This window comes from Stegostoma tigrinum, chromosome 5 (assembly GCF_030684315.1).
Source record: "Stegostoma tigrinum isolate sSteTig4 chromosome 5, sSteTig4.hap1, whole genome shotgun sequence".
Taxonomy (NCBI): Eukaryota; Metazoa; Chordata; class Chondrichthyes; order Orectolobiformes; family Stegostomatidae; genus Stegostoma; species Stegostoma tigrinum.
Genome location: NC_081358.1, coordinates 105,979,185 through 105,991,889, shown reverse-complemented (window position 1 = coordinate 105,991,889; position 12,705 = coordinate 105,979,185). Strand labels below are relative to the sequence as shown.

Here is a 12,705-nt window from a genome sequence, read left to right as displayed (position 1 = left end):
AAAGAAGCACTTTATGTCAGTGCGAAGTGACCAGCCTCAAAGATGGAGCTCCTGTAAGTTCTGAGGAAATCATTTCAGCTGGAAATTGCTGCTCAGGGCTTGAGGAGCCTTGAGATTATCACTGTGCTGTTCCTGCTGTTTCATACCGGGAGCTAAAAATTTTCATAAAGTACATTACAACACAAGGGATTCCTCTCTTATCAGGAAATATGGCTTGCAATTTGAATATTTTCGATAGAATGTGTAATGCTGACAGGACATAAGAGCAAATTTCAGAGATCTCATTCTTCTCATTGTGGTGTATCCACATGCCCCTCCCTCACTGAACTCTTCCCACAAACCCCCACTTCACCACCTGATACTGTGCCCTGGGTGCAGGTCGGCTACTGTGTCTGGGGCCAATGTGTCAATGTTTCTGTGGACCATCACAACTTTTGTCACAGCCCATTTCTGTGTATTCGGGAAGGCAATGTTATGTTCTGAAAATCACAACAGTTTTATAATTTTTCTTACTTAAGTATCAGAGAAGGTTGATTAAGGTGCAAGTGGACTTTCAAAAAGGCATTTGAAAGTGCAACAGGATATCTTTCCAATGATGTGAAGTTCCTGGAACAGGAGAGTCAATTGCAGAATGAATACAAAGCTGGACAAGTGGCAGTAAACTGAGAATGGAAGTAACTGTTATTTTTTCAGACTAGTGGAGCATGTTGGCAGATTCCCGTGGGTCAGTGTTGGAACTAATTGTAGAGACCGTATCTTTTTTATTTTTCCCCATTTTTGATTTTGGAGTGAAATGGAAAAAATAACTATTTTAAAAGCAAGGATTATAGAAAAGTTTGCTGTGTTTATTGCAAAGCAAGTGACTAATACCTGTAAGTGATGTTTACACTGCTGTTTGTTCAAGCAGTGGGGAAGTCCAGTCACAGATGAACTGGAGCCAAGAAATGTGCATGAATAAAGATTAGGCCAGCAACAAGTGGCTGATTCATCTGGGGAATGTCAATTAGTTTTGATTACAAAAGCTTTTTGCCTGCCAACAGTCTGCAATTGGTTAGTATGGAGGTAAACAGCTTATGAGTACCAATGTTTGGTGAGAAGCCGCTGGACCTCCAGAATGGAAGGGCTGTTCTTTCTTTGTATCTTGAGCCAGAAGAAAGCTGATTTATTTCCCTCACTAGCTGCTGTGGTTTTTAATCATTAAGTGTTTAACCAATATTATCCCATTATTTAGAAGGGTAGTAGGGATAATTTCCAAACCCGTGAGTCTCAAGTCAGTGGTAGGGAAACTTTCGGGAAAAGATTCTCAGGGGCAAGATCTACACACATTGAGAAGCAAATGGACTTATTAGTGATAGACAGCATGGTTTTGTGAGGAGAAATTATGCCTCACTAAGTTGATTGAGTTTCTTGAGGAGATGGTAGATACGAGTGATGAAAGATATTGTTTAAATGGACTTCAAGAGAACCTTTAGAAAATAGAACATGGAAAAGTACAGCACAGTACAGGCCCTTTGGCCCACAATGTTGTGCCATGGAATAATCCTAATCCAAAAATAAAATAACCTAGCCTACATTCCCCTCAATTCACTGCTGTCCATGTCCATGTCCAGCAGTCACTTAAATGTCACTAATGACTCCACTTCCACGACTGCTACTGACAAACTATTCCATGCACTCACAACTCTCTGGGTGAAGAACCTCCCTCTGACGTCTCCTATATACCTTCCTCCTAACACCTTAAAACTATGACCCCTCGTGGCAGTCAATCCTGTCCTGGGGAAAAGTCTCTGGCTGTCGACTCTATCCATGCCTCTCATTACCTTGTACACCTCGATCAGGTCACCTCTCTTCCTCCTTCTCTCCAGAGAGAAAAGTCCGAGCTCAGTCAACCTCTCCTCGTAAGACAAGCCCTCCAGTCCAGGCAGCATCCTGGTAAACCTCCTTTGCACCCTCTCCAAAGCCTCCACATCTTTCCTATAATAGGACGAACAGAACTGGACACAATATTCCAAGTGTGGTCTCACCAGGGTTTTGTAGAGTTGCAGCATAATCTCGCGGCTCTTAAACTCAATCCTCCTGTTAATGAAAACCAAAACACCATATGCTTTCTTAACAACCTTATCCACCTGGGTGGCAACTTCGAGGGAGTTATGCACTTGAACACCAAGATCCCGCTGTTCCTCCACACTGCCAAGAATTCTGCCTTTAATCCTATATTCAGCATTTAAGTTCAACCTTCCAAAATGCATCACTTCGCATTTATCCAGGGTGAACTCCATCTGCCATTTCTCAGCCCAGCTCTGCATTCTGTCAATGTCTCACTGAAGCCTGCAATAGCACTCGATACTATCAACGGCACCTCCAACGTTTGTGTCATCAGCAAACATACTAACCCACCCCTCAACCTCCTCATCCAAGTCATTTATAAAAGCTACAAAAAGCAGAGGCCCAAGAACAGAGCCCTGCGGGACACCACTCAGCATTGACCTCCAGGCAGAATACTTACCATCTACAACCACTCTCTGCCTCCTGTCAGCCAACCAATTCTGAATCCAGACAGCCAAATCACCCTGTATCCCACACCTCCTGACTTAATGAATGAGCCTGCCGTGGGGAACCTTATCAAATGCCTTGCTGAAGTCCATGTACACCACATTCACTGCTCGAACCTCGTCAACCTGTCTCGTGACTTCCTCAAAGATCTTGGCAGTCTGCTATAAAAGATGAAGTTGTATGTATCACAGGTGAGCTGGGAATATGGATATGGAACTGGCTTTGTCATAGGAGACAGAAGGTGACGGTGGAAGGATGCTTTTCAGAAGGGAGGGTTGTGACTGGTGGTGTTCCACCAGGATCAGTGCTGGAACCTCTTGTTCATGGAGGATTGCCAGAGGATACAGCAGGATATAGATCAGTGAGATGCTTGGGTAGGAAAATAGCAAATGGAGTTTAATCGGGACATATGTGAGGTGATGCATTTTGGAAGGTCAAGTATGGGTGGAATGTATACAGTGAATGGCAGAATACTTAGGAATAGTGATATTCAAAGGGATCTGGGTGTGCAGGTGTACAGATCACTGAAGATAGCAGTGCAGATAGATAAGGTAAAGAAAAACTTTTCTGGCATGCTTGCCTTCATTGGAAGGATATAAGAGTAGAAAAGTTATGCTGCAGCTTCATAGAACTTTAGTTAGGTCACAGTTGGGATATTACACACAGTTCTGGTCACCATACCACCAGAAGGATGTGGATGCTTTGGACAAGGTACAGAAAAGATTTACCAGGATATCATCTGGTATGGGGAAATTTTAGCTATGAAAAAAGGTTGGATAGACTGGATTTGTTTTCACTGGAATGCAGGAGGTTGGGGAGTGGTCTGATAGGAGCTCGTAAGATTTTGAATGGCATGAATAGAGTGGAAAGTATGGGGCTTTTTCCCAGGGTGGAGGGATCAATTATTAGAAGACACAGGTTCAAGGTGTTAGAGGGGGAGTTTAAAAGAGATGTACAAAGCAAGTTTTTCACACAAAGGATGGTAAGTGCCTGGAACTTTTTGCCAGAGAAGGTGGCGGAAGTAGGCACAATAGCAGCATTTAGGAAGTAACCTGGACGAATACATGAATAGGAAGGGAATAGAGGGATACAAATCCTGTAAGTGAAGACAGTATTAGTATGGAAGCGTAAAATGTGATGACGGAGGCTTAGAGGGCCAAAGGGCCTGTTCCTGTGCTGTATTGTTTTTTGTTCTTTGTTCTCAGTCAGAAACTTCATAAATGTGAAAAAGTCACACTTTGCTTCCAGAAAACATGTAAATTTTTTTGAGAAGGAAGGTCAAATAGCAGCAAGTCCGGAGAAGCATCTCAGTGAATCCTGTAGATAAGGACTGTCTAATACATTCCTAGTCTTTCCCTCCTTTCACGACACCAATATTTTCTGATGAGTCTAATTGATATCCCAGGCCCCTTTTACATCCCTTCCAACTCCAATATAATTGGAAGAGATTTTCCTTCTGCTGCAAGTCTAAGGTGAAGACTCGCTGATGATTAAGTGGGCTTGGTCAACATGTTTCTCATCACAATGGCCTGCATTATATCCCGGTTCATATAATGGGAGCAGTTATGTTATGGACCCTTTCCCCATATCTAAATCTTTGAAGGTAGACATTTCTCTGTTGATTCCACAAATAAGCTAAGTACACATTCTGTAGCCAACATTCAAAGAACAGCATTGAATGAAAATTACTTTCCATTTGAATTTTATGTGGGAGCCAAAATAAAAGCATCTTTCAAAAAATGCAGACCTTAATTTTTTTTCTTGAAAATCACTTACCACGCGACCTTCAGGACCCATTGGTCCAATTGGTCCTGGTCTTCCCTAAGGGAAGAAACACAAAAATAACAAATTATTCCCTGAAAAAAAATGAATAAAATCGAGGTAGATGTTAAGATCTATTACACATAACTACAGAAATGCTGGGTTTAAAAAAGCAAGCGTCAATAGAGAGGGCACAGAGACAAACAGGCAGGCAACATGTTTTTGGAAAAGGTAGGTTAAAGTGTTGCTATGAGTTTTAATTTGAATGAAGTGAAAGGAGCAAAGCAGGAGACAGACAATCTTTGTAGCAGAATGTTTGCAGCCCAAAAAGACAAAAGTTTTAACCAGTATTGAACAAAACATTTTTGTGAAAACAAAATAAAAATTGTAAAGAACAGACTCATGTGTGTTTTTTTTCATGGGTTTTGGGTATTGCCAACAAAGCTAATGCCAATTTATTACCAATTTCTGAATTAAGTGGCATACAAAGCATTTTCAAGGATTATTAAATGTCAACTACATTGCTATGTCTTGAGTCACATGAAGGCATATGAAATAAGCCTAAAGAGTTCCTAGAAATGAGAATATTATTGATAAGGTTGAACTTGAGCTTTTCAAGAGTATTCAAGAGAAAAGAAGTCATTTTCAGGATATGAAGAAACCAAGCATCTCTCAACAATGGAAGAAAATCAAAGTCCACTGTACATAAGAGGACATTGTGAGATTAAGGATATCAAAATGGCAAAGAAGGATTCATCATGTAGTTATCAAGGGAAAGAAATTCTGTACTGCTCAACTTGGTAAGTTTTGTGACGAAATTGTGAAGAAGAAATGAATGGAATTCATCTACCCAGTATAAAGCAAACTCAACAGGTAACCATGTAAGAACACCAACAATAAGAGTTCCAGGAAAGATATATGTTACTTACATTTATTCCAGGAAGGCCTGGCTTTCCTGGTTGTCCTGTTAATCCAACATCACCACGCTCTCCTTTCTGGCCCTGCATTGGACCAAATAGAAATTTACTTAAGTCCGCCATTGTCATTGGTTGAATACTCCCATGAACATCTGCAGCCTATGTGTCTGACTGGTAACCGAATTACCAGTGTTTCTTCAAACTGTGGCCTATGGAATTTAGATGATGGTTTTGCAAGCAAGGGAATAGAATGGACATTTCAATTTAAGAAACAAAATGGAGACTAAAGGGCTAAGTGAGGGCATTAATTCATTGATTTGTTTTATAGATGTTATATCTCTGAAATATTGATTGATTTATTTCCTCTCCACAAATCCGTCGCGTATTTCTAACATTTCTATTTGTATTTCTGATTTTTGGCATCAGCAATTTTTGCATTTGTTTCAGAGATGCGTCAACCCAAATGGGATATCTATAATATATGAATGGTATTTTCTCTGTATATATATTATTTTTATCCAGATTCTTTCTGTAATTGTCATGTTTACCATACTGTGAGCAAGGCCACAGGGGATTCATTGGCATAAAAATCAAACAGGATGGATTATTAAACCAGGTTGTGCTGTTTAAATTTCTCTATCATTCCATCAATAATTAAGAGGAAGAACACAAAGCCAGCCGAAAACTGGATATCAACTGTTTGCTCTGCATTTTTATTTTACTCACTAGTACTGATGTCTTCTTTGTGCGACAGAGAGCTGACTCCATGTGGGGCAATAGCAGGGTAAGAAATCAAACGTACCATATCATGTAAAACAGTACTTTAATGATTTTAGATTAAGCAAATGCTAAGTGCAGCAGGCTTGAAATGAGCAAGTGACCTGTTGTTATCAAAGCTATCGATTACTGATGTGTGCTATTCCTCATATCTGCAGTAACACTCAAAACATACAGGTTGGCAAGCAAAACCCTGTCTTCCAAAAGCCTCCTAAATGCCCAAGAAAATTCAATCACAGGGACAACAATTGAAAGAAGTTGTCCTTTCCTCCTCCCCTACTGAGATTGGATGGAATTGATGAGGAACTACTCCTCTCGTCACAGGCTGGTTCCCTCTCATGCTTGCAGCAAATGGTCTCATGGTGAGCAAGGCTACCATGCTGGCATGGGGATGCAAGGCCATGAAGAGATTGGATTAGTGATACCAGAGCCGTGTAGGGGGAACATGCTGGGGTAGAAGGGTAAGGAAGAAAAGCCATGGAGAGGGTGAGGCAACAAAGTCAGGGTATTTCAAGAGATGGGCTGGGGTGGGGAAATGAGGTGCTACGCTGGGGGTTGGGAATTTGCAAATAAGGACCAGATGTGCAAAGTGGGAAAGGAGGTGGAAAAGGTGAATTATGGACTGTAAAGTGGAGGACAGAAGCTTTTTTAAAATTTATTCCCAGGGAAGGGGTATGACTGGTTGGGTCAACATTAGTTGCCCATCTCTAGCTGCCCTTGAGAACGTGGTGGTGAGCTGCATTCTTGTAAGTATTCCCACAATGTTATTTGGAAGAAAATTCCAAGATTTTGACCCAGTGACACTGAAGCAACAGCAAGGCATTTCCAAATAAGGATGGTGACTGACTTGGAGGGGAACTTGCAGGTGGTGGTGTTCTCACGTATCTGCTACCCTTGTCCTTCTAGATGGAAGTGGTTATAGGGTTAGAAACTGCTGTCTCAGGAGCTTTGGTGAATTTCTTCAGATGGCACACATTGCTGCTCCTGAGCATTTGTAGATATAGTGAATGTTGTGGACGTGATACCAATGAAGTCAGCTGCTTTGTCCTGGATGGTGTCAAGCTACTTGAGTGCTTTTGGAATTGTAGTCACAAAGGCAAAGGGGGACTGCAATTTTTAAACTTTTCAACAAAGAAATACTCAGCTAACTGAGGATCAGGAAAACTTGAACAACTATATTAATGAATTTCTTCTGAATGAATGTGGAGTCTCTAGCTTAAGGTTGCAGACATTCAGGAGTTACTATGTGGGGGGGGAATAGTAGTTGAGTTTAATGTAATGAAAAAACATAAATTGAATCATTTAGTTTTAGCGTGATTTCATTTGGATTTACATGTAGGTATTATAACATTTTAAAGTATCATGCATACTAGGAATTTTTAAAATTCTGCTTCTGTGAGAATCCAAATACTGGACCACGGTAACACAAATACACAATATCCATCTATCACTGAATAAAGGAGTTAATGAGTTTAATAATCCATGTGAGTCAGAAATTAGTCTCAAAAAAGAGTAATGACAGCCCAAAAAATATTTGGCCTGTGGTGATTTATTGACATGTCTAGCCATTCACTCAGTTGACAACGTACAGAGTCTCACAATCCCCAACCTCGGGACTGGGTCCATTACAATTTCAAAATTCCCTGGTTTTTCAGTTCAGGCCGAGGTGGGTGAGGTGAGATCAAGGGTTGCCAGGCCCTGAGAAAATACATTTGCATGAAGCCAAAGCTGAAGTTGACATGCCAATGCTACAATACTGTGCCTAACTGAACAATCAGTATGTTATTTTATTCATTTATTTTTAAAAAAATCCCTGGAGACTACAAAAACTGTTAGAATTTCAGTCGTTACTGGTTTTTAGGCAACTAGATTTGAGATACTGTCCCCATTTTGGATGGCATAAAATGAACAAGATAGATCTTGATCTCTTTTTCGAGCAACCTCTCTGTTCCTCCAGAGCTAGAAAATTAGGCCAAGGAGTTTAATGAGTTGAATTTTTAAACTGGATTGCTCATGGACCAAAATGGAGTGAGGAATGAACGTTTGTTAAGTTCACCTGTAAAATAAAGTGTATTGATTGTGAGACATATAAAAGGACAAAATATTCAAAATGTTTGCTGGAATTATTTGATCAGTTTTGGAGGAGTTATTTATGCCAGTCATTGATGTATTCCTGCATCAACAGTTTCTCTTAGGATTTGCTTCTTCAATATGATAGGGTTTTGCAGCCTTAGTCCATCTTTCATTAATTAAATGATCACTCTTATTATAAAACTTCACACAGTTGATACTAACTGAGCAACCTCTTAAAACAAATGGCACTTACGGGAAGGCCTGGTTTACCAGGAGGGCCTGCTTGTCCCTGTAGAAATGAAATTATACATGATCAATTTTACAGTGATGTAAATACATTTCTTTCATATTTTAATTATTTTCAGGAATTAATTTTGTATCCAAATGAAAAAAAATGTTAGCCATGTAGAATACTTTCCCAAAATCAATCACCCAGTGCCAACACCAAACATTCTTCAATCAGTAAAGTGTAAGAATGTGAGGAAATTGACATGAAAGATGATAATTTCAGAAACTGATTTGAAGGTGGCTGCCTCTGCAATGCAACTAAATCAATTCTCCTTTGAAATTTGCTTCCCTGTTCCAAACACATTGTGACAATGGCACATTCATCCCCCATATATTCTCCCAATTCAACATTCTTTCTGGCCTCAAATTTTTTATGTTTTTAAAGACCAAGCTTGATATCATAAGGTTGGTGTTCATTGACTTATCTTGCCTTCTCCCCCATTGCTCATTATTTTTGATATTGCGCTAATGGGCTTTGATCTTTTGGTTTTTCAATCAAAGGACATTACAGTTGGTCAATTTGAGGTATATGGTGATGCCAGGCCTAAGACTTTCAATTGTCCACATTTTTTCACGTTCACAGGTGCTCAAGGCAGACAATCATTGGCTAATTCATGCAATGGGAATTATAAGCTGTATTCTCATTGCATATTGACATTTTTCCTGGCTTTACATCCAGCTTGGAGATTTGATCAGATTATTTTATACCACGTATTGAAAATCTTGCAATTAAAGGGCCAGATCTATTGTAAAGCCAGATGTTTGACTATATCATACTGTCTTATTATCGGCGGAAATGAGTCCTATCCATTTATACTGAGCTCAACAAAGCATATGTGCAAAGTGGTTCAGTTTGATCTCAAACCTGATTGCACAGTCCAAATTGCAGCTCCAGAAAGCAATGGATAATTATTTAGTCTTTTGCAATTAATACATTTATAGCCTTACATCAAGTCCAGTTTTTCCATCCCGCCCAGGGGGTCCCGCAACCCCTGGAGATCCTAAAGAACCTGGTGATCCAGGTGGACCTGGCAATCCTGGTGGACCAGCAGGACCTGGTAGTCCTACTTTTCCAAAATCAGGTCTTGGGCCCCTGAATGCAAAATCAGGCTAAATAAAAGGAAAGAAAAGATCATAGTTAATAAAAGCCCGATGATTTTAGAAGTGAGGACACCTCTAAAATCTACCACAGCAAATATGCCACAATTCCATAGAAAGGCCTCTAGTTGCTGGCCTACTTATAGGAAATGGGGAACACTGAACTTGAAGAAATGTTAAAAAAAAATCCTGACTCCAATTAGTATTGCACTAATTCCATTTGAGACTTTAAAACTGCCTGGAGAATTTCATCCTTAACTCTTTAGGGGCACATGAGCCTCACAGTGTTTCAATCAGAAAGAATTCATTAAAGCAAACAAATTTCAACATAATTCTTGAGCAGAATTCTTCTGATGTTTAAGATAACAGAAATAGAAGGTAGGATTAATACACAGTTTTTAAGGGCTAAATTATATTAATTTGTTGCTCATTGTTCACTGTGATGTTGTTTAACAACATTCCAGTTGAAACAAACTAAATGCCACACAACATTTTTTCCATTGGTCAATCTTTTTTCCTCAATTTCTACTATGCATGATATGGGAGTATTAAGAAAGGGTTTAATTTTTAAAGTTCCTTTAGAGCACAGCAATTTTGTTATTTCCAATAACGTCAGGACAGCAGGAGAGAAGACTTCAGTGGTAGAAACAACCTACAGGTTTTAATCAGTATGCGAATGAAATGCATCATTTAAGAATTAAGGGAAATTGCAATCTTCATTTCGATTTTCTTCTGACAGAAGATGATGGATTTCAACAAAACATTCACCTCTCACAAAAAGTGCTCTGTAATTTTATACAATGGAGAATACATAATAATTGAGCAGGCTTTTGACACATTTCTTCAAACAGATCAACCATTTCCTTTCAAATCTTTCATTGAGTTTAGAGATTAGCATGCATCTACTTAAAGAGACAGTACCTCATCTTTTTAGGGTCTTTTCTCGGGCATCAGCATTGAAAATTGCATCACTTACACCAACTGCAAACTCCCCACAGAGTTAGGGAACATTTTGTATTCTGCTGTATTTCTGTATGTGTCCATACATGTGAATGATTGCAGAGGCCTCTCTATGTTCACAAGCAGTACCTATGGCTGTATTTTATTTTGCTGCATGTAAGGTTTCATATCATGTGTGCTCATTCGCATCTAACTGCAGTTGTCTGTGTGATTTCCTCCCTGGATGACATTTCATACAATTTGTCTGTGAATTGATGCACATTTGTATCAGTGTATTTCCACAATATCTAAGTGCATGCATGTCTCTGAGCGTCTCTGTTTGAAAGGGTAATATTAGTTCCCACAAATTGATGTTAGGGGGAAGTAAAAGGGCAAAATTTTATAAATCTCAGATCTGCCCCCAACAAAGCTCATTCCAACCATTTCCAGGTTTACTGGAAATTAGAAAGAGTTTGGGGTCCACCCACTTCCAGGGTTTTTAAATCTTTGTCTCTGGATTTCCTTCCCAACATCGCCACCTTCCCTTCAGTGAATCTTAACTCTCTCACTAATAGCTAATGTTTCATTTTGTTGCATGGTAACCAGTTGTCCTCATATCTCTAGAGAGGAACACATTGTTGTCCTCTGTCAAAACTCTTGGAGTTCTTCCTCTATCATGAAGAATTCTAAGTAAAATAGGTTCAGGTAAAATACCATCAGTATTATTACTGTCTTCTCAGCATTGAAGCTAATATTGCTTCAAAATAGCAAACGAACAATTAAATGTGAAGTTTTACTCTCCTCCCATTGTATATTGGTTAATGTGTTTCATTTAAAAGTGAGGGGCATGATATTTTTCTGCAATTGGTAACTATTTTTCTCAATTAGGACAAACTTTCAAAGAGATGGATACAAGAGATACTGTCTCCTCAATCCAAACTACTTTAAAATGTACTGACAATTCCACAGCACATGCAAGCAACTAAATGAACTAGTTCTGAGAGGATTGTACCAAAAAAAAATTGCATGCATTCTATTCGATGGGTGCATGCATAAATCATGATGCAACCAGAACTACATTAAAAGCTCACTAAGTCTAATGACTATTGACATTACCAACAACATCCATTAGAATTAATACCTCGGAATTAGGAATAATTCTCTGAGAGGAAAGAAAATTGAAAAAGTTGTTAGCGCCTTTTTAACAGTGCGAAACATGCTTACTTCTTAGGATAAAAATAAAGAAAGTTTGCTAAGTATAGTTGTGAAGTCAGAAAGTACGAACAATCAGCCATTTTGTGATCATTCTCCTATTGGAAGAGTTGTTTCATTGCTTTCAATTCCTAACATCTCCTATTTATCCTAATGCAAAGTTTTGGAAGTGAAATTTAAACATCACTGTTACAGATAACCTTCGTCCCTAGAGGTGTATTTCAGACAATGCAAGTGTCTTATGTGTCTTCTTTTTTTAAAATGTATTCATGAGATATAGGCATCAGTAACTAAGCCATCATTTATTGTCTATCACTAACTACCCAGAGGACAGTTAAGAGTCAACCACATTGTTGTGGATCTGGAGTCACATGTAGGCCAGATCAGGAAATGATGGTTGATTTCCAAGTGAAACAGATGGGATTTTTAAGTAATTAACAGTGTATATATGGGTGCCATTAGACCAGTATCTTCTCCCATGTTTATTTTGTTGAATTCAAATTTCACCAGAGTGGGATTTGAGCCCATTGCTAGTCCAATGACATTACGGATACATTGCCATCTCCTTCATAATAAAGTTCAAGGCTTTAGACATGAAGGCCAGCTGAAGTTTGAAAGAAGATAAATGGTTCAGTCACATTAATACATAAGCAGGTCTCTGCTTTGAGAATTTGATTGTTTCTCTATTTATTTGGGGCAGGAGGTTGAAATTGACTTTTCAAGTTCATCTCTAGATGTATCGGGTGTCAGTCATAAAGTGTGGTCAGGATTTGCATACAAGGATGAGGGCAGGTTAACTTCTTTAAAGGATACAGATGAACAGCAACTTGTGATCTTGATTTTTAATATCAGTGCCACAAATTTAGGCAATTACTTCCACAGTTAGCTATGGTGTAATTAGAACTCATGGTTTGCCAGCCCAATACCACATCATTTAATGGACTAATCCAGAATTTGGTCCATCTATTATGCAAAGCATGGTTTCATGAAACAAAACTCATCTGACAACTGCCAAATCCAGAATAGACTAAAACAGTAGAATACTGGGTGTATAAACTAGATGTTAATCTTGGCTGCTTGACTTGTT

The 12,705-nt window shown here is 39.0% G+C and overlaps 1 protein-coding gene across 2 annotated transcripts in view; it reads right to left on the bottom strand.

Annotated features, from left to right (window-relative positions):
• The window catches only part of LOC125451406 (collagen alpha-3(IX) chain-like), a 113,954-nt gene that overhangs the window by 83,328 nt on the left and 17,921 nt on the right, over nucleotides 1-12,705 (bottom strand). For both annotated transcript variants that reach the window (XM_048528451.1, XM_048528452.1), the window contains exons 7-11: nucleotides 11,548-11,568; nucleotides 9,318-9,479; nucleotides 8,335-8,370; nucleotides 5,244-5,315; nucleotides 4,330-4,374 (exon numbers count right to left, since the gene is read on the bottom strand). In XM_048528451.1, the coding sequence (XP_048384408.1) occupies nucleotides 4,330-4,374; nucleotides 5,244-5,315; nucleotides 8,335-8,370; nucleotides 9,318-9,479; nucleotides 11,548-11,568 (336 nt within the window). The remainder of the gene's footprint in view (nucleotides 1-4,329; nucleotides 4,375-5,243; nucleotides 5,316-8,334; nucleotides 8,371-9,317; nucleotides 9,480-11,547; nucleotides 11,569-12,705) is intronic.